Consider the following 22,630-nt stretch of genomic DNA (forward strand, 5'->3'; position numbering starts at 1 on the left):
AAAAACACATGACATTATTTATTTTTTAAATGGTTTTGGTGGGGTTAAGCCATCAAACATCGAGCTGAGAACCACCGTGATGAGATGAGTCCCTGTGTTGGGTCTGAGTCACTCGATGTGCGCGCAACAGCACAAAACAGCCAGAGCAGCAGTCTGGTCCAGAGCTGGTGGGGGCCGGAGAGAGGGAGAAGGACGCAGTGTGGGCGGGTTAAGAAGCGCCGAGAGGGAGGGGACGCCAGCGTAATATTCCCACCGTTTTTTCTCTCCTTCCACCTCCGTATAGAGCCGAAAAAACAAGGGCATCCATCGGTCTCATCTTCCTCACACCTCATCCCCGAGTCTCGCGCCAGGCTGAACTATCCGCTCTGTCGTTTCTTCAGCTGCCGTGTGAAGACTGTCCGTGTGTCCTCTCCTACACCTGGAGGTTTGTTTTCACCCTGCGGGGTGGGGGTGGGGGTGGGGTGGGGGGGAGCATAGCCGAGCGGCAGGGGCGTGAGACGCGGATGCTGTGAGCGCATAGAGGCTGGGTACCAACCGGGAGCATCACCGCGACTCACCACGGTAATGTCACATCTTGCTTCAGCTAACATTCATGTGTGCGACATGTCGTCTCCTGGCTGGAGGGTGAGCTCTCGACATGGCTGGTAATGTGTGCCAATACCAGCCCGTAATGTACGTCTGCCGATAGTGTCGCATAGCATGTTCCTCTGCTCTCGGATGGATGTGACGCCGGAACAACATGTGCACAGATGGAGTCATCATATATGTTCCCTCTTCTGTTTCTATAGATGTGTTGATGTAATCTAGAGGAGCATGTTGTGCTGAAGCCTATCGATGACTGCAGCAATTGTGATGTCCCCCCCCCTCCCCCCCAGGACTCGTTTTTCAGTTGTGGCCACAAGACAGCAGATGCGTTATTTTAACCTCACACACCACAATTAAAACATGGGAACACACCCACACAGCCACATGCAAAACCTATAGTGACACACACACGCGCGCGAGCGCAGCACAAGAGGCTACACAGCACGGGTATAGGCTACGTGCATGCAGGCTTTTCTCTGCAAGTGTGTCAGTCTCATTTTGAGGAAAAGGCAGAAGCAATGATGGTGTATTGGTTGATTCATTCTGACTCCATATGCAGCACCAAATCAAGCCGGTCATGTCGGGTCTCTCTTCTACGTTTAGGCCTCCAAACACATGCATGACTCCCGAGTTGTGTTAAATTGCACAAACGGAGCATCCGGCCCCTCTCTGTGTGTCTTGTTCCTGTACCTGTCCCCTCAGTGCCGATCAGTTATTGATGTACTTTATTCCCCACCTTGTTGCCCCCTCTACCTTTCCTGTCCTTTCAGATGGACAGAATGAATTTTCTCTCCTTCTTCCTCATTTGCTTGACTTCGGTTGCCAATGGCAACAAAGGTCAGTTCCTCATCATTTTGACTGGTAATTGTGATGTGTTGAGATGACGGTTGACATCAACATGGCAGCATGCAGACCTTGAAATGCTCTTCATGACTGTAATGCTCTCCCCACGAGTGTATTAATTAGATATCAGTTTCCTCAAACAGGCCACACACACACACACACACATTTGTACATTTTGTGTTTCGTGACCCAGTGTGCGTCTGTTTCAACGGTGCCGTGACTGACAGGATGATGCATGTGTTTCATCCTCTAGAGCAGATTCATCATCATGGATAACCATGACTTCCGATGCAGCCTCATTGTTCCAGTGACTATCACGCTGAGGGGAGGTGAAAAGAAACAGACAGCGAGGAGGGAGGATGTCAGAGAAGGAGGTGGTGTAGGAGCGTGATGCAGGGAACACAAGGAGATTTAGGAGAGAGTGTCAGAGAAACACAGAGGAAAGGGGTGGGGAGGAGGGGACAAATGTTAGGAGAGGCAGAGGAGAAGGAGCTTTGACAGGAGAGGACGTGTGTGAAAAGACGCAGGCCGATGAAGAGGAGGAGGAGGAAGAAGACGAGGAGGAGGAGGCAGTGGAGGAGAGAGAGGTAGTACGTGAGATCAGGTGATATGAGTGAGAAGGGAAAGCTACAGATAACGAGACATTTGTGTGTGTGTGTGTGTGTGTGTGTGTGTGTGTGTGTGTGTGAGAGAAACAGACAGACAGAGGAGGAGGGGTGAGCGAGTGTCGTGAGGCGATAGAATGACACAGAGATGTAAAGTGCCAGGAGAGACGGAGAGAGATGGAATAGGATGCTTCTCAATCTGTAATCCCGGATGTAATCCACAGGCCTGATGCTCAGATTAATGCTATAGAGCAGAGAGGGGGAGGGGGGAGAGGAGGGGAGAGATCAACTGAAGGGACAGAGGGCGGGAGATAAATGACCAAAAAAAGAGACATGGCAGAGGACTGGAAATGGAGGAGGAGAGGACCTTGAGAGGAGAAGATGAATATCTTTGATATCTTTGATTTATTTATATATAATCCTAATTAAGTAGCTCTGGCTGTAACCAACAACAATATTCCTTGTTGATTAATCTGCAGATAACTTCCTCAATGAATCATTTGGTTGATGAAACATCTTATAGAGCCCAGTTTAGTCCCCAAATTGTTTATTAAGGACACAGAGATATTCAATTTGTCTCCATGAAATAAAAGAGAAGCAGCAAATCTTCTCAACTGAGAAGCAGCAACATACAAAAGAAGTGTTGATTACTTTTGCTTGAAAAAAAATCTTAAAACTATTACTCAACCTTCAGAATAGTCACTGGTTATTTTTCTGTTGACTGGATGTTTATTAGTTAATTATTTCCGCTCTAAAAGTAGCAAAGCCTCAATGTAAAAATACATCTCGACAAGTAAAAGTAGGGAGATGTATTATCACAAGAAATTGCTACACGGTCTATTTAATACCCCATTATTGCTTTAATTAAATATACAGCAGAATGACCTCTTTCAGAGTGGAAGATTACTTAGATTATCATTATGGATGTTACTGTGTAAAGAGTATTTTGATAACATAGGTTGTTGAGCTTTATCTGTAAAATATATGCTATGGAGTAAAAAGAACAATATTTCCCTCTAAAAGGTGATGTTAGTGAAACTACACCAGCGTCAATTAAAAACAAAACAAGTAAAGTTCCTTCAAATCGTATTTAAATTTTTTTTTAAAGTAATTTTCCTCCACTGAGAAAAAAAAATGTATATTCTTCAGTAAAGTATCAAAATCAGTTAAATCAGATTCAGAGCCAGCAGCCTCGTCCTCTGTTGGCTCAGAGGACGAGGCTGCAGTCAGACATTAGGGACAATTCACTGTGAAGACAAAAAAGCAATTACTAAACACAAGTCTTGCAATTCTGTGTGATTTAAAGTCCTCTGTGCTCAAAAGATGGAGGACAACAGAAGGGAGGCTTTTGTGTTGTGCTCTTTGCTGGGGAGTAAATCATCATCCTTCCGGCTCATTAACTTGCCCTTTGATCAATCAGCTCTGAACATTCAGCACGAGGATGAATTATTAATTCTCAATTAAAGGTTAAATTCACAGTAAACCTTGGGCATTTGATTTGGACACGGCTGTTTTCTTTTCACGCGTTATTGTGCGGCGCCCGTGGCGGGCCAGTTTGGCTGATTGATACGAGCAATAAACATCTCCGTGTGTGAGAAGGTGAACTCTGACTGGCCTTAATTACACCGCCAACCAAGAGCGGAGTGATGCGTGATGCGAACAAGAGGAAGGAGGTCTATTTGGGGAAAGGAAGAAGAAGGGAGATCTGTGCGGGTGTGAATGGGATTAAACCGTCCTTGCGGTCACACATCTCACATACGTTGTGTAGTTTTCCACTCATGCTCACCGTGTCCTTGCCTGTAATGCAGTGTTAAAAATAGAAACGTTGGTTCCTTCTAATTGCTCCATTTAACCCAAAGCCTCTTCGGTCTCTTCCCTGTGCCGCTCAGCCAATAAGCACAAGCCATGGATCGAGACGGAGTACCAGGGGATTGTCATGGAGAACGACAACACGGTGCTGCTCAACCCCCCTCTCTTTGCCCTGGACAAAGATGCTCCACTTCACTACGCTGGTAACACCAACCGCATGCAACTGCATGGGAGGAGGCAGGATGACAGAGCTGGGGAAACATAAATGAAAAAAATCCTTAAAATATGTACAATCTTCCATGAATTTACTTGAACATCCATATAACTAACTGGCTGCTGTGTAAAATAGGTCAAATCAACTGGCACAGCCACATTGAAGGTGATCTCCCCGGGCCGGGCTCGGGCTTTAATAGTGAACACAATGCTGTTTTTTACAGAGGGTTGCAGCTCTCAGACGGCGGCCATTCCCAAACATTTCCCCAACAGAGCAGCCTCAATAGTAAAGGCAGTGTATTCAGTCAGAGAGTCCACTATGTTTAGGCCATCATAGTGTCATTCAACCCTTCGTTGCTCTGCAGCCTCATGAAATAAGATGGTCTTGTTGGCACTCCTGGAAATAACCGTGTTCAGTCAAATTGTAACCGATTGACTGGAATTACTAAGCGCTCCCTGAAATTCACGTTGTGTCGAAAAGGAAGAGAAAGTATGTGTTTGAGCAGGAAACCTTCCAGACCTTCAATTTATGTCAGCTGGGAAAGATCAGCTGCTAGAAAGAGGGTTTTATTTTCATTCTGAGCTGTAATCTGTTTTTATTCTATCATTATTATGATAAGGTGGAGGTGGACTTAAAGGAACACTTCCGATGTCGATCTCAACTTATATAGTCGGAAAGAAATCGAGTCAATTTTAAGATGAATTGCCCCAATTAGTTTCACAGTGATAGATGTAATGATAGGTATTTACTATTTATACTTCAGTACATCGGTGCTTTCCTTTCATTCTGGTTATATGTCACTGGCTCTTTTTGCTGTTAGAAAAAAAACCTGAATATGTAAAGCATATAGTCTGCTTCACAGAAATAAAATAACATGAATGATTGGGAAAAGCATAGAAAGACTTCTTAATGAATAAAGTTTTTAGTAAAAGTTTAAATAACTGTTGAGCAATTTAAAGAGAAAGAATGTTCTACGATTTAGAGGCATTGGAAGGTAATACATCTCCTTTACTTTCGAGGCTGCAGAGTGTTGCAGCACAATCTAAGGCTGAGTGTAAAGTGTAACACACAAACGTATGAAACGCTTTAGAAATGAGAAATACCAAAACTCTACAATACACTGAACGCCAAGGCGAGAGGGAACTTTGGAATTCCGATTTTCTTCCTCCTGTATAATCTTTGAGCAGCCACTGCCATACAAATGTTAAATAATAACCCAATGTTTGACCGAATAGGAAGTTAATTAACATTATATAATTATACTGGATATTTAAAACTTTATTTGGATTTTTAAAAAACCAATATGTCTTCATTTGGATTCACAGTGTCTATGATTTGATACATTTCGTCTCATCGCTCTACTTCCTCTTTCAGGTGAAATCTGTGGCTTCCGGGTTCATAATGGCCCCTCGGGTTCAGGCTCGGTCCAGTTTGAAGCTGTGGTTCTGGACCGCTCCACCGGCGAGGGCCTGGTCCGGTCCAAGGAGCCGCTGGACTGCGAGAGCCAGCGAGAGCACAGCTTCACCATCCAGGCCTACGACTGCGGAGAGGGACCTGACGGAGTCAACAGCAAGAAATCCCACAAGTGAGTTGGTCCACTCGCTCCTCCCAATTCAGACACAAGATATGTACAAATGTATACAATAATTGCTTTCTCTAGCTAAAGTGTCTCTGTCTGTAAAGACTATCCAGCCATGTCTGCTTCCTGTTGTTACAACAGCCCACCCATCTGTCTGTGCTTGTGTCTTGCCTCCCACTCCTCTCCTCAGGGCCACCGTGCATGTTCGTGTTAACGACGTCAACGAGTTCTCCCCGGTGTTCGTCGAGCGGCGCTACGAGGCTTCGGTCCCAGAAGGACGTCTGTTTGACAAACTCGTGCGGGTGGAGGCGCTGGATGCCGACTGCTCCCCGCAGTACAGCCAGATCTGCTTCTATGACATCATCACTCCTAATGTGCCCTTTGCTATCGACAACGATGGTGAGATATGTTGTGTCTTGTAGCAGTGAACCAGGAGAGTGTGGGACTTCTAGACCTATTATAGTGGTCTGCTACACTATAGCCACCACATAATCTTCCTCACACGCCGTCTGCTCTTTATGGTCTATCGCAAGTAGAATCACTAAATTCAATATTAAGTATTCAACATCTAAACCGCGGATACCCTCAACACATGAAAAAGACTCATGCCGGACGCTGCTGGGATATTGATGTCTGCATAGCGGCGGAGTGAAAAGAGTTGCAGGTACTTAACTCCTCGCACAGGTAGAAACCGAGCGACGCTAAAATAGACTTTGTGTGGGTGGACTGTTTTCCTGTCTTTGTAAACACATTGCAGCAGCTGTTTTGGTTTAATATAGTATCCTTTTTTTGTTACTGGCTGCTTATAGATTCTCTAAATTCGTTGTTGTAATTGTATCCATTGACTGGTTGGTGGGAGATCGATTGTAAGGAGCAGGGGAGCCTCTTTTATCATGACTCTGCAGATTCGTCCTGGACTCGGAGGGTTCTGCAGAGCGGCTCCTTTCTTGTTTTATTTTGGGTCAAACTGGTACGGAGACCTTTTGTTCCAACCTCCGTCACCCACTGTGGGCTTGTCAGTCTATCTTCCTCTATCTTCACTTTGCCTTCTCCGTTCCTCCCACTGTCTATTTCATTCCAAAGTTTCTCCTCTCGCCGTGTCTCGTGCTACCTGTTGTCTGTCAGCTCGCCTGCTGAGCGCTGTCAGCCTGTCGCGGTTATTCGCTGTTAAAAACAAGAAACCCTTCTCTTTTCATTCCGCTCTGTGCAGCGTATCCTCTGCTTTCCCTTTCTACTCCTGGATGCAGTGCCCTCCGTCGGGTAGTTTCTCTGTGATGGGAGCTTTATCAATGAGCGTTCATTGGCGCTGGGACAAGTTATGCAAGCTCGTCGTTGATGACTAACCCTGCTATTTCTGTTTCCCCTCTATTCTCGTGTTTCATAATGTATTTTCCTTTCTCTCTCTCCGTCTCCTAGGTAACATTAAGAACACCGAGCCGTTGGACTCGAAGCGCCAGCGTGTTTTCACCTTCTGGGTGACCGCCTTCGACTGCGGAAAGAACCGAGCTCAGGCCGATGCCCAGGTGGTCGTCACCGTCAAGCCGTCCTGCAAACCCGGCTGGATCGGTAATCCGACACCGATCTATCTCTCTCTCTCTCTCTCCGTCTCGGTTATCATGCTTGGAAAACTCTCGGGAGGTTAGAGAAATGTGTTTTTCTCGTTCAATCTGTGGATGATATCGCTTTTAGTTGTGCGTAGGCCGCTGTTCGGATGAATCACCTTTGCATCCTTATATCAGGAGCTGAGTTTTCACGATGTGGTGCTGAGCCTGCGTAATATCACGGGGAAGGCAATTCATTAAACTGTGAGCAGATCCTTGGATTGTAGATACTACTGCAACCCTTTCTGTGGATGGTCTCACATTAGATTCCACCACTGGGATGACCACACTTTATTGACAGCGAATTATCATTTAAATAGATTGAATCCAAATGTTGAGGGTCAGGTTGTAATTGCACTCCTTTTTCAGGATGGACCAAGCGTGTAGAGTACACTCCCGGGTCAGGCAGCATCCCCTTGTTCCCCAGTCTGCATTTGGAGACCTGTGAGGAGACTGTGTGGAACATCCAGGCCACCGTAGACCTCCAGACCGGCCACATCGGGAAGGGCTGTGACCGAGACAGCTACTCCGACCGATCTGTCCGACGGCTGTGTGGTGAGTTCTGGTTACCTTCGCATTGAAAATGCGGAAGGTTATGTTTTGATCGCCATGTATTTATTTATTATTTATTTATTTGTATGCGTGTTATTCGCAAAACAAAAAAAGTTTTAAACCGAATCGCATGAAATTTGGTGGGATGATTGGTTATTATCCGCGGACCATTTGATTAGATTTTGGGATCGATCGGGTCAAAGGTCATGGTCAAGGTCATGAAAAGGTAAAAATCTTCTTGAATCCCATGAAATTTGGTGGGATGATTGTTTATTATCCGGGGACCATTTGATTAGATTTTGGGATCAATCGGGTCAAAGGTCATGGTCATGGAAAGGTCAAAATCTTCTTTTTACCATAGCGCGGTCAATTTCTATCCAATTGGCATGCAACCAATGCCAACATGTTCATAATTCAATACCCAATATTGTGATATGCGAAGGTATGCGCTCTACCGAGTGCCCGTTCTAGTTTGAATATGTAAATGTGCAGAGAGGGCCTTTTCTTTATTAACATTGTTTCTCTCTTTTTCCTTCTCAGGTGCTGTCAGGGGTGAAGTGGACCTCCTCCCTCCTCCATCTCCAGCTGCCAACTGGACCGCCGCTCTGCCCACTCTCCCCTCCTCTGATTCCTCTCTGGTCTTCTCCTTCAATGGATCCAACCACGTCGCCGTGGTGCCGGATTCGGTTGTCTCCGCGTTGTCGGGCGACCACTTCACCCTGCAGCTGTGGATCAGGAGGGGTGGAGCCAACATCCAGCCTGCGACCACTCAGACCAGAGGCGGTCGCAAGGATGAGGAGACCATTGTGTGCAGCACTGTCAAGAACGGTGCGTGTTATGGTAGAGTGATGCTTTCACTGAGATTTGAAGGGATTATAAGTGTTTTCAAATGAGGGGTGGTAAGGAAAACATCAGCCATGAAACCCCCAGAAGGTTATCCATCCAAGTCAAGGCTGAAAGAAAAAGAATACCGAAAGCATTTTATAGCTCCAACATCTACTATCAAGGTGCTCTTGAGAGAGACGCTTAACGCCCTGCTGCTGCTCCACTTGAGCCGCTAAGTGGACGGCAGCAGCAGCAGAAGAACAGTAAAACACTGTAATAGTGTCTGGCAGAATATTGTGTGGATATTTTCCCCTTATGACTTTGTAGGGGCAGCGCGAGAAAACGGAGCGCTCGGCAAACCTTCCCTCGGGTTAAAACAGAAAGAACATTTCCAGTTAGGAATGAGAGAACAGAGATTACAGTCTATATTTAACGCATTGCACGTTTTGATGTCTTACTGTGGGTATTCTCTGAATTGCTTGGTGGTATTAACACAGACATATATACATAAGACCTGACTGACCCACCCGTTGTGTTCTGTTCTTCTGCTCTGCAGATGATTCTTTCTCCCACTATTCCCTCTCCGTCCACGGCTGCCGCCTCTCTCTCTTCTACTGGCCCGACGTCTCCGCCGCGCGACCCGTCAAGTTCTTGTGGAAACTGGAGCAGGTACTGAGGGAACCGCAACACTTAGCTTTGATGTTCGTCTGTATTTGTACCTTTGAAATTAAACTGAAATGGGGGAAATGCAGTTGATAATGCATCTGTGAAAAGTCAAACATCTGGCTCAGCTATTTGATCACTTTTTTTTCTTTTCGGTGATACATCAAAGAACTCAAAACTTTCAAATTCTTCTATGTCAGATCTCAGCACCTTGGTTGGTGAAGTTTGTTTTGACTGACGCTCCTGGTCCCAGACAGATTGAAGCAGCGTGGATTAAAGGAAGCTTATCTGATACAGAGAAGATTTGTCAAATCCCTCCGTCTGACCCACGACAACGACCTAACTTTGTATAAAGTAATTCTCTTCAAACAACAGAATCAATAACAACATGATACTTTCAGCACATTTTAATGGCCTTGTAGTTATAAAGAATTCTAATAATTATAAATGCAGGACTTTTATTTAACAGAGTATTTTTACATTGTTGTATTGGTGCTTTCGTAGATAATCTGAATACGCAGAGAGTAAACGTCCATTCCTTCACCTTGATAGACAGGTCAGGCTCAGGTTCACTCTGTTGTCTCTCTGTCCACCAGGTGTGTGACAGTGAGTGGCATCATCTGTCACTCAGCATCCAGTTCCCCTCCGTGACCCTGTATGTCGACGGTGTGACCTTTGACCCCGCCCTTATCCATGACAACGGAGCCATCCCCAACCCCGCCCCCCGCCAGAGGATGTTCATCGGCGCCTGCTGGGGTAACACACTGACATTCATGCTCTGCATCTCCACAACTGACATATTTTTAATTTCAGCTTAATGATGGATTCTGACACTAATTTATGCGAGCGGAGAGCGAGGAGTCCTGTTGTTTTCTTTTTTTGCATAAATGCTGAGCAGCAATTGTGCCGTGTGCTTCCTCTTTGGCATTCCTCCGTTTATGAAATGTCATTCAGATCACACATCGTGATAGCCGGCCGCCATTTCTGGCAAGAGCGGCGGCAACTCACCAGCCCTCATACGGCACCTCCAGACAATCTGTCGAGACATTTTGCCTCGCGCCATTCACGCCCTCATTTCACTCTGTTATAATTTGGTTCATGCATTTTTGTCTTTAAGGGCTAATAATATAACAGACTTATCAATTATTCAGAGCAACAGAACAACACAAGGGCCAGACAGCTAATAGCCTCTTACACTCCAATCACTGGTTAAAATGGGAAACTGTGGCTGTCAATTAGCATTAAAATACACACACACACACACATACACACACACACGCGCGAGAAAGTCGCTCTGCTGCCTGCACCAGCTGCTGCTGAATAATTAGGAGATGGTGCAATTATGAATATCCACAATTCTCTTGCTTGCATTTTCTCACTTGTTTCTCCGCGTTATTTCTTATTTGTTGTTGTTCCTACCAACCTCTGGCACCTCCCCCTCCCTGCAGAGCCCGAAGAGAAGCAGAAGGAGATACTAAACAACACCATCCCGGAGGGGAGAGACTCAGGTGATCTCCCTGTTTCCACACATCTGACTGAGCATGACGGGGAGCAGTCAGTCAATTAGCTGTGTCTCTGTTGCTGTATTATTGATGTGCATATTACAATTTACATGTGGTGTTATAATCTGTATTCATAGACTGTCTCTGGTTTCCAGTGAAATATGTAGGAGGTTACCACGGCCTGTTGTCAGGGGTGACGGTGCGTCCTGGCACCGTGGAGTCTCACAGTGTGGTGGAGTGTCTGTACGCCTGCAGGGAAGGCCTGGACTTCGGAGACCTGGAGACTCTGGGCTCCGGCATGAAGGTAAGACCTCAGAGAGCCGTGGGCCGCCAGGTTGGGATGACGCTCAAAGACTCCCGAATGTCGTTCTTTGCCATTGGTAAAATGTACTTTCTTACCTTCATCCTTGTGATGTATTCAACACTGAATGTATACATTGACAAGAGGAATATAAATAAGAAGACAAAACATATAATATTAGAACCAACTTTTTTTTAAATGCACCAAAAAGTGTAAAATTGTGAACCTGAAACTTGTGGATAACCTCTATTTTTAAAATTATCTTTCTCTAAAACACTGCATATTAAAAGATCTTTCTATTTATAACACTTACAGGTAACCTATTCATCAGAGTCTTTGGCTGATTTGACCACTTCCCTCATTTAGCTAAAATATGTGTCCTCAAAAAGATTCTTTTTTTTCTGTTATCCACTCAAATCTGAATTATTTTTAAATATAACTTATTAGTTGTTTCTGCAAGTAGCTTTACATTCACAGATTAATTAAACATTTTTTTTAAATGTTAAATTGTGATTTCATAGTCTTAATTGTCTCCTACACATTGAATGATAAGTATGTTGTGCACATGATGTGTTCAGATCCTTTTTGTTTTTTATAATAAGGACGTAACAGCTTTGTCAGAAGGGAAGTCGCAATAACATTTCTTTAGTTTTAAATCTGAACTGAAAGAAGTAAAATCTGTTTTAATCTTCATATGAGCGCCAGACTTTGTGAACTTACAAATGCAACACAAATTGTTGGTATGAAGTTTTTCTAACCTCCTCTAGTGGTTTGGTGTGTTTTGAGGCATTTGCACAAAAGATATATCTATTTTTGTCCAATAAGTGTAAAAGAGATCAAAGGGGAATATGTCTGCGAATTCTTTTTACAGTTTTAACTTTGTAAATAGTCCAATTTGATGATGTCTTCTCATGTAACTTCTCTCTCCTCCTCTGGCGATGCAGGTGCATGTGAACCCCAGCCAGTCAGTGCTGGTGCTGGAGGGAGACGACATCGAGAGCTTCAACCGGGCAGTGCAGCAGGTCACCTACAGGAACTCTCTCCGCTTCGCCACCCCCGGAGTCCGACCCCTCAAACTAACCACCTCGCTCAGGTACACACACACGCACACACACACAAACACACACGCACAGACAGGTAACTAACTGTCGTCAAAGGTCCTCCTGTGAAAGGCAGGAGACTAACTGGAGCAGTAGAAGAGGCCGACGGAGGGAACGAGACGCCAGCATTGTAAATGATCACACACTTGCTGAACGCCACAAATGATTTGATGTGAAGTGAAATGATTTGTTAATTGGAGTGGCTCCCTCTGGACTCTGTGCCTCCTCATCAAACCTTGGACCTTGCCTCAGCTGCGATAAGGACTGTTGTGGCACCAAACAGGTGATTATAGGGGAGAATACGTCAACGCCAGAGATAAGAAGGAATATCTTATCTCTCGGTTCATTCAGCCATCAAGTGGCCTTTTGCTTTGACGGAGTAAACTGTCGACTACATGAACCCCATCGGGGTTTCACTGGTTGTTGAAAGAATCTGAAGAAACTGTTTCCTCTTTTTTAATTTCAAGTCATTTCAATTGTATTTATGTCGCTGGCTTTTTGAGAAATAATTTAGCATGTGTCTAACTGAAAGTGGTTAAATTATTTCTGATTAAAGTATTGCACAAACAAAACCAATATCCCTAATGTTGCGAAACGCAGACGTCAGAAGACTGAACCGGGGATTCAGTCTTCTGAATCATCTGGCTGTGAAATTTATAAGCACGCAAACTCTGTTTCCGGGTCAGTGCTCGGCCGTGCTGAACATCTCCGAACTGGCTTTCTGGCTCTACAGTCACTTTTAGCTGATGAAATATTAATTTACTTCAAGAAGTACATCTAGCTAGCGCATACACTATGTGTTGTGTATTTAAACTATAGCTGCCTGCCGACAGCTCTTATCTCCTCAAACTTTCAGGATATTCTCATGCTGTCTTTGGGACGGTTGTTGTTGCAGCATGTTTTTGAGATTACGCTGATGTCCAGCCAACAAGATGTTTTTGAGATTACGCTGATGTCCAGCCAACAAGATGTTTTTGAGATTCAAGGTCACGGGCAGATTTATTTCTTTTCACTTGGTTTCTGCCAGAACATTCTTTTTTCTTCTGTCCTCTGGCGTGTTTTATTGCGTGTGTGAAGATTAGACTGATTTGAGGCCAGGAGTTACCCAGATGGCTGAACAGCAAGCCCTTCTGGAGAGGCCGATAGAAGCAGCTGCTCACTCTGATAGTGGAAATGTAACACACACACACACACACATAGACTACGCTTAATCCCCTTTCGAGTGGAAAGCTGAATTATAGTGCAGATGAATACGTATGTAAGCAGCCTGTCATCAATCTGATTGCACTTCCTTTCTGGCAGGAAAATGAAATGTGTAACAGCCGAGTTTGATATTTGCTATGTTCAGACCAAAGTTAATGACAGCAGTGGAATTAAGGAACTGGGAACTGAGAACCTGTTGTCCATCATCTTGGACATGTGTGGTTTTTAATGTTGCTGATTTGAGAGCCGCGGTGCTTTGACTCATCAGCGTGCCGATTGGCTCACAGGGACGACGAGGCTGATGTTTAGGCTCTGGTGGAAGAATTAAAGGTACTAATAACAATCTGGGAAAAATACTTCACTACAAATAAAAGTGTTGTATTAAAAAACATACTAAAGTAAAATGTATAAGTATTATCAGCAGAATGCATCAGTAAAAAAGTAACAAGTTAAGGTGTTTATTGTGCAGTAAAATGTTCCCTGTCAGTGTTTAATAATGTATATTATATATGATGTTATTAAGTTAATATTTCTCTACCATTAAGGTATATTTAGATATTTATGGTTGTGCAATATTCAGTACTTAATACACTGTTGGGTTTAAACTACAGCAATGCATCATAGTATATCATTGCTGTCCTGTGAGAACCATGGATCTTTAAAAATAATGGTGTTTTCAGAGCTCAGTAATATATTCCTGTTTGAAGCTTCGCATTTTCCAGCTCAGAGGGTTTTAAATTGTTTATATAACCTAAGAAGTAGGAGAATTATCTCACTAAGTAAACCCTACACTTTATCCTGCAGTTTCTCACAAACAATCAATATCAACATCTGGAGTCACATGGGTTTCACAACTGGTAGAGATGAAAAACTGTAATTAGAAAATATCTAAACATACCTCAACATTGTTCTTCTGTACAGTACTTACGATTAAATGTGCTTTGTTACATTCCTGCACTGTGAGCAGGTATAATGGTACCTGGATGACCATCTAAGTTTAATATTTAAACATGTTCACATTTACCAATTAACACTTATCACAAAGTACAGCTGGCAATGTGAATACCGGTAGTTATGAACCAAAATATTGGACAAATTACAATTTTGACCTGGTGCTGGTGCACACATTAAAGGGTAACTGTGCATATTTTATACATCAAAGTGTGTTGGCAGGTCTCGGGGAGTACAAAGCCTCGTGTGGCTCCAGAGGGAGCTGTGCAAAGTCTGATAAAAATCCTCGAGTGACGTCTGCCTGCTCTTCATCTCTGCTTGAGGCCAGCGGCTCATTCTAGTCCTGACTTTCATAACACACTTACATCTCAGAATTAGATATTTGACTTAAATTTTGTGTAATGTTGTTCTCGTGTTATGACAAAGAAGAAGATTGCACAAAATAAAAATTACAATATCTTTGGTTCTAATGCATTTTTATGCTTTTTAGATCGTGATGATTCTGACAATGGTAGTAAATTGTTGCAGTGATCTTAACCCTTGTGTTGCCTTCGGGTCATTTTGACCCGATTCAATGTTTAATGTCGGTGTTCTTTCGGGAGTCAACAAACAAACATAAAGTACCTCACACTTAAACTTGGAAAACAATATTAATTCTAATAATTTTCTGGAGATTTTAATAGCTGGGGTCAAATTGACCTCAAGGGTAAAATATGTTAGTAAATATAAAGGTAACAGGAGGGTTAAACATTGAATCGGGTCATATTGACCCGAAGGCGACAGGAGGGTGAAACATTGAATCAGGTCAAATTGACCCGAAGGCAACACAAGGGTTAAAGGGACCCCCTCTATTGTTATTAATTACCGTCCGTACCCTGTCCCACGGCAATCCATCTGCCATCTGTTGAGATATTTTACTGCAAAAAAGGTCAACTTGAAGGTGGAGTGAGAGAAAAGTTCATGGATCACCAAAGTCAGTAGCATGTGTCACCTGGGACTGATTGTAAAACAGTTTCTATCCCTCTGTTATTGTCTCTCTTTCTCTCCTGGACTGACATCACACACTTCCTTTGCCTCCGCCAGATGTTTCAACGAGGAGAGCTGCCTGTCTCTCAAGCAGCTGGAGGGATACCTGGTGGTCCTCCAGCCTGACGCCCCTCAGATCTCTCTCTCTGGGGTCGGCCCTCATCTGGCTCGTCCTGCCCCGGAGTTTGAGGGTCCCCGTGGGGTCCCCCTTTTCCCTGAGCTTCGCATCGTCTGCACCTTGTCTCATGCTGTCAACACAGCTGCACAGGGGATGGAGGGAGGAGGTGAGTCACGCATTAAACAACTAAAATGTCACATCTAGTTTAGGGAGATTTGAAATATGTATCATGTTTGTTTGCACACAGCCCTTTCTCACCATTTGTCTCAGTATCTGTGGATGAAAATGAGTTGAAGAGACCATCTGTGGGTCTCCATCCTTTCTTTCCTAAATTGGCGTGATGATCGTCTCTTAGCGCTGATGTCTGACGCCGTGGCTCACACTTTGGACGGCTGTGAGGTCCAGCCCCTTGGGGAGGAGCTAAACCCAGAGAGGGAGGAGCTTCTGGTGGATATGGATGTCGTGCGAGAGAGGGGACTGGAGGTCATCAATACTACTGCTTATATTGCCATCACAGGTACTGGGCATAAAAGCATTCATCCTTGTGATTGAAAGTGTGTACTTGCCAACATAGACCGCAATTTACAGATAAACATGAAAGGGAGCCTAGAATATGTGACATCTGAATTGGATAGTCTGTTAATATCTGTTTGTGTTTCTTATGCTTAAAATCCCTGAAGTGTTTCTCTATAACATTATTTATTATTACTAAATGAGCAGTTCAGAAACAGTTCTCGTTTGAAATCATTTTTTTTTTAGCTCACATGTTAATTGAAATATTTCTCCAAGAGTTCCACCAAGTTATATGTTAAGTTAAAATAATAATTTATATAAGAATTCATATCTGATATTAAGACATTGATTTGGAAAATTGGTTTTCGGGGCCTTTAAAACAATATAACAATATAATAGTTAAAAAAGACCTGAGACATGTAACAGTCCCCCCCATCTGTCAATAACTAGCTGCAGACTACTTGTCTCTTCTCCTCCTCCTCTCTGCAGTTCCCGTCTCGGTGTTGACTCTGTCCTCTTTTTGTTCTGCGCTCCCTGCAGGTGCCGAATCCATCTCTGTGTACGAGGACGTCCTTCGCTCTGTCCGCTACCGGCTGGCCAAAGGCTCAGCCCGCTTCGAGAGGCGGTTCCGCCTGTCCTGCTCTGAGATGAACGGCAGATACACCAGCAATGAGTTGACTCTGGAGGTGAGAAGAAACAACAAACAGCCACACCTCTGGAATAAAGACACATGGACTTGAGATACGAGCATGAAAGCTCAGTCTAGCCCGTAATTATTTTGTTTCATATTCTTGTTTTCTTTCTCTTCCTTCAGGTGAACTTCCTCCACTCTCTGGACAGTCTGTACCACCCGTCCCACCTGCTGGCCTCCCAGCAGCAGTTTCTCCATCCATCCCACCATGCTGGAGAGCTGAGCGGACACACCCTGCCCAATCCACACCGCAACTCAGGTGACATTCCCCTTTCATACACTTTTACTTTCAAGAACAGATATCACAAAGAGCTTCACACAAGCAAAAAATGTCATTAGAAAATACAGTCAGAGTACAAGACGGATAAGAGGAGCCCTGGTAACCTCATGGTTGGCGTCTGCAGCGTCCGCCGCTTGATGACCGACAGCAGACCGCTGTTGTCGTTCCATCCTCTGTGTTTCCGGTCTCTCTTTACACACTATCAAATGAAGGCAACACAATTGTGATGGGTAAAAGTAATACATTAAATACAAATTAAAATGACTAAACAAAGGCAAACTGTTTGTCTTGAGCTGCTTTTTAAAAGTGAATACCGTGTCCAAGGATCCAAAAGGTTCCCTGTGGAGTTTCAGACCTCGAGGAGCACCGGAGGGTTCTTCATGGGTGGGTCCCTGTGTTGTTGATCACATGATGATGTGTCCCATAGATCCTCATGTTGAAATGCCCAATTGAACAGGAGAATGCCTTTGTGGTTTTGTCTCTAGCTTATAATCCCATTTATGGCAACTGGAAAAGGGGGGAAGTGTTATGTAACTCGCTTAAGTAAAGCATAATTAAGGGTGCGGACGCTTTGATTGACAGGTGGGTGTCGTCTCAGGCTGCCGTGTCACCCGGGCCCACCTCAGCTCCATTTGTGGATTAGCTAGGAGTTAGACTGTCGTCACAAAGACGAAGTCTATATTGTAATTCATAGTCCGACCAATGGTGTCACAGTCTTCTACAAATCAATAGCTGGCGGTGAGGCGCTGAGATATGCTGCTATGCGCCAGCAAAGACACGGATTAAAAAAGACTGCAAATACATGTGAATGTAAACCATTCTGAATGTATAGTACTTCATAACAACGCTTAAACATACATACATGTACCTGGCTTGTTTGTTAGACCTCAAGGAAACAAACAGTCAGTGTTGGTGAACGACTGAGTGCAAACACACCTTCTGTTTGCACGAAAAAGACTTCAAAGGAAGAGAATTTCATGGTTTATGAGCCTCAAAGGCATGATCGTCTTTAGTTTCAGGCCTGGAGGAACAACCCACAAACCTTCATCAAAAGACCTCAGAGACCAACTGGTTGAAAGGGCTGCAGCAGCACTCTGATGCAGGCGGGGGGGGGGGGGGGGGCAGTGTGCATGGTGGGGCAGCAAACATTGTGTGATGGTCTGCTGCACCTCTGCGGTTTTTATTTATGCAGCAACTGCAGCTGCACAGAAGAGGATTGTCAGGTTTAATCATGGTACCCACATAGTCTAGCCCAGTGGTCCCCAAACTAAGGCCCGCGGGACGGATACGGCCTGTCTCCATATTTGGCCCGGCCCGCTGAACAATACCAGAGACGCATTATGATTTTTTCTTTTTCAGTCTGGCCACGCAAATCCTAGACTAGCCGCTGTCAAATAGAATGTGTGAAGATCCCGGAAAGGGTTGTTAATATTTGGTTATGTGTGGCTTTCTGCAAAATAATACATGTTTACATTTAGGCACCCCTGCGATCGTCACACTTTTTCTGTTACAAAGTGACCGCGGCCCCCATCAGAGAAGGGAAAAGTTATGTGGCCCTCACAGGAAAAAGTTTGGGGACTCCTGGTCTAGCCCCCCAGAAAATATTGCTTTAAGGATATGGTTAGTTTGGATAATTGTGCTATTTTTGTTATGTTCATACTTGGTAAGTGGCTTCTAATGAACTCACAGGCTTTCAGTTATCTGGTCAACAAATGTTTGACTTCACCTGGTGATGAAACGATGAGTCTTTACACATCGGAAGGAACATTTGGTACAAAATCCTTTAAAGGAGACAAAACTAGAGTCTGAGTGATTTCTCACACAGGACTAAATAGGGCATTTCAGATTATTTCATCCACAGCCATGAAACAGTGTTCATTGAGTTAATTGTTGGTTGTGGTATTTTAATGATGTGTTAAAAATATAAATTATATAGAATATCACGTGATTTATAGTTTAAATCTGAAATTCTTTTCTGACACACAATCATCACTCGTGTTGTTACAGTGGTGCCAGGAGCAGCCACAGTCATCATAATGGTGTGTGTGGGTTTCCTGGTTGTCATGGTGATCCTCGGTGTTTTCCGAATTCGCTCCATCCATCGCCGGGGTGAGGGTGCCAGGGGCGGGGCTAAGGAGGGAAGCGGCCAATGGGACGACTCTGCCCTCACCATCATCGTCAACCCGATGGAGGTAATAAAAAATAAAAAAATAAGTTTTGATGTGACGGTGAGAAATGACCACACTGTCAAGCTCCTGGTTTCACCCTCAACCCGCTCTCTCCTGCAGTCCTTCGAGACTCGTATGGGCATCTCCGCTGACACAGAGGGGGAGGGGGAGGAGGACGAGGAGGTAGCAGAGTCACCTGAAGACGCGAGCGACGACCAGCGAATCATCATAAAGAAAGAGGGGCGCGACGGCAACGCCCGCCGCTACTGAGCCACGCGAGTGCACCAGTTCTCATGGAAACCACCAACCGGCTCACACACTCCAACACTTTTAATATCAACGACTGCTGACACGACTCGTATAAGGAATGTATGCTTACAAACACTACACACAACACAGTCACTGTAACAACACTTCTCGACACTCAACACCATATGTGACCTATAGCCAACAACGGGCAGTTGTTCTTCACCTAAATGTTCAATGGCACAATGTATACATTTAATGTAATTTAACCGCCTGAGCAAAACCCCACCAAAATTGTATGTGGTGCACCAGTTCTCGATCACAAGATTGTATTGTGTCTGTAAAGTGTAATACTGGTTGAATCGGACTGCTTTAGTTTCAACAAAAAAGAAGAAGATTACAGGAACAACCCGCATCACGCAGGCCTTGAATAGACGAGGAGGCAAAGTCCCGACACATCCCTTATTAGACTCGACTCACGAAGTCTCTGCACAAGCTCTTTTCTCCCTCTTTGCATCCTCTCTCGACACATTCCTCGACCTCCGTTAACCACAGAGTGAAGAAAGTGAGGTCAGACAGCAGACAGTCACTCTTCTTAAAAGCTAAAGAAGAACCATGCTACACTTGCAGGTATTTTTCTCTCGGTATTGTGACTACTTTAGTGCTTCAGCTATTTTACGTGGGGCCGATGATAAAATATCAACCGTACACCTCGTCATTTACACAAGTTGGCACTTATGCAATACCCAGAAGCAGAGCAGAAGCCTCCAGGTGTTGAGTCAGGAGTCTTTGCAAAGTTTCAGTTTGTGCTGCTAAATGTCAAAACATCACAATCCACAGTAAACCTGGTCAAACCTCACCTCTGACCCCCACAGTGACCGCTGGAATGTCTCTCAATGACTCTCACTGCACTCTTTCACTCACTGCACACTGCTCTTTCAATAACTGCAAGACGTCACACGCATTCACACACACACACACACAATCACACACACACACACACACACACACTCCATAGTGCTACCCCTGCTGTTTCCAGAATGTCAGCTCAGCTTGGGCAGTTTTGATTGTATTGATTGTAATGAATTTTCTGTACATACATTGATGAATATTATATTATTGTTATTACTATTATTATTATTGCAGCCACTCTACTTCTGCACATGTTGAGAGGGAGCAGATTATGATTTACTTTTTTCCATTTCAGTAATCACCTTTACAGCATCAGAAAACAGTGTGATGATGGTGATGATGATAATAATAATAGTAGTAGTGACACGGATGATAATCCATGGCTTGATGAGTGTCTCTAAATTTGTGTGTAATATTGTTGTAATTTAAGAAGTTGTCAATATCTGAATCACAGAAAACGGAGGGCACATTGTTGTGATACTTAGATACGTCTCACTCATTTCATCTTTAACACATTTCAAAACTGAACCTTTAATTTATTTTATATTTCCCTCCATCTGGTATATTTGGTTTAATGAATGTACAACTGTGTGCTTTTCCTCACCTCCCCCTCTGCCTCCCTGTCTTTCTCGCTCACCTCTCCCTCACTCTCCTCTGTGTCTCTTGCTGTCTGTCTGTGTAACCTATCAATGTGCAGTGCTAAACCTGTCAGTAAATAAAGCCTGTCGTTTTGAGTGTGAAGGAAGGAATACACATCGCATTGATTAATAACTTATATTATTACTATGTTACTATTGGAACATTACCTGTGATTATTGAGACAATGATGACATGGATAATGCTGACTAATTGTTATTGAGAGCTGTCAGAAAACATTACAAAATTCATAATAAAAACACTATATGACGTCTCCATGAGAGAGCTTTCTTATCGATACCGAAATAACACTAGAATTTTGTAAAACGTTTTTTTTTAATTGAGGTCGTATATGAAAAATAACCTGGAAGATTTCTAAATGTACAATATGTTGATATTTTCTTATGACAAACATGCTGTCTCTGCTGGGTTCATACAACTAACTGCACTTGAGTAAACTTGTTATGCTACTTAATCTACTTACATTTCAGTTGGAAATATACATTTTACTCCACTACATTTATCCGACAGCTGGAGTTACTCAGTCACTTTATAATTTGATATACAAAACATTATATTTTTTATGAAATCTAAAACACTGTTTTAGATCTAATTAACCAATAGTATATAAAGTATTTAAAACCAACTGCACCTCCACCAGCTTAATAATAATCTTATATTATAATGTATAATCGGTGTTGGAAGTAGTATTCAGGTCCTAAAGTAAAAGTAGGCTCACAGTATTGACTGCATTATAAAAATACTTATTTACAAGTAAAACTAAATTCATAAAATGCCCGTTATTATATTAAAACATAAATGTATTTGCAGCAGCAGTATAGACTTGCACTCCTTATGCAAAGTGGTCAAGATGTATATGATTACATTTAATTTGAGATGCATATATTTGTAAGAGTAGCAGTAAATGTTAAAGCTGTTTGTCACATTGCATCATATTTTATGAGATGATATTGTTTTGTGGAAAGATTTTAACCTGTATACAACTTGTTATAACTATCATAAAGTAGGTCTATATAGGATGTCTCAAAATTGTAATTTAGTGCAATAGGCAAATTGTCTAAATGAATCTGATTATATTCCTCCCCAGTGCACAACAAATTAAACACTGTCAAAGATGCCATTTTGCATGAGTAAATTACTTTCACACTTGAAAATTAATCTGCATTTTGTTACCTCTACACTTAAATGTAGGTTACATGTTACATGCAGGACTTTTCCAAGTTGCTATTACACATCGTATGAGCATACAACTCTCCCTCTGTGTCTCTTGCTTTCTAGCCTATCAATGTGCAGTGCTAAACTTGTCAGTCAATGAAGCCCGTCGTTTTGAGTGTGAAGGAAGGAATACACATTGCATTGTTTCATAAATTATATTATTACTATATGCTACTGTTGGAGCATTACCTGTGATTATTGATACAATGATGACATGGATAATGCTGACTAATTATTATTGAGAGCTGCCAGAAAACATTACAAAATGCATAATAATACAACGTAAAGAAAAATATGTTTCTTCTGTAAAGGTGTTTCTGAGGACGCGCTCCTGATTCGTCGGACTCTGATACCCTGCGCAATGCGTATTTTACGTAAAACCTTTAACGTTACGTTCTATTTTTTCCCCGCAAGCCCCGACATCTTCTTACGTAAAGCCGGTTTGAGAATACCAACCCGCCGTAACGTTCC

At 43.3% G+C, this 22,630-nt stretch overlaps 1 protein-coding gene across 2 annotated transcripts; it reads left to right on the plus strand.

Annotated features, from left to right (window-relative positions):
* The first annotated feature begins 41 nt into the window (after positions 1-41).
* On the plus strand, positions 42-21,197 carry clstn3 (calsyntenin 3). 2 transcript variants are annotated; one of them, XM_056445055.1, is made up of 19 exons: positions 42-561; positions 1,356-1,422; positions 3,923-4,045; positions 5,431-5,641; positions 5,826-6,034; positions 7,052-7,201; positions 7,606-7,791; positions 8,329-8,616; positions 9,170-9,282; positions 9,873-10,032; positions 10,725-10,784; positions 10,934-11,082; positions 12,024-12,172; positions 15,417-15,643; positions 15,833-15,994; positions 16,531-16,676; positions 16,805-16,940; positions 18,969-19,153; positions 19,250-21,197. In XM_056445055.1, exons 2-19 carry the CDS (start codon positions 1,356-1,358, stop codon positions 19,397-19,399), a joined length of 2,871 nt encoding a protein of 956 aa, XP_056301030.1. In that variant the 5' UTR covers positions 42-561; the 3' UTR covers positions 19,400-21,197. The 2 variants fall into 2 exon arrangements, with proteins under 2 accessions (XP_056301030.1, XP_056301031.1); XM_056445056.1 differs by having other exon boundaries at positions 42-424.
* Positions 21,198-22,630: the final 1,433 nt, after the last annotated feature.

This window comes from Pseudoliparis swirei, chromosome 22, assembly GCF_029220125.1.
Source record: "Pseudoliparis swirei isolate HS2019 ecotype Mariana Trench chromosome 22, NWPU_hadal_v1, whole genome shotgun sequence".
NCBI classification, from domain to species: Eukaryota; Metazoa; Chordata; class Actinopteri; order Perciformes; family Liparidae; genus Pseudoliparis; species Pseudoliparis swirei.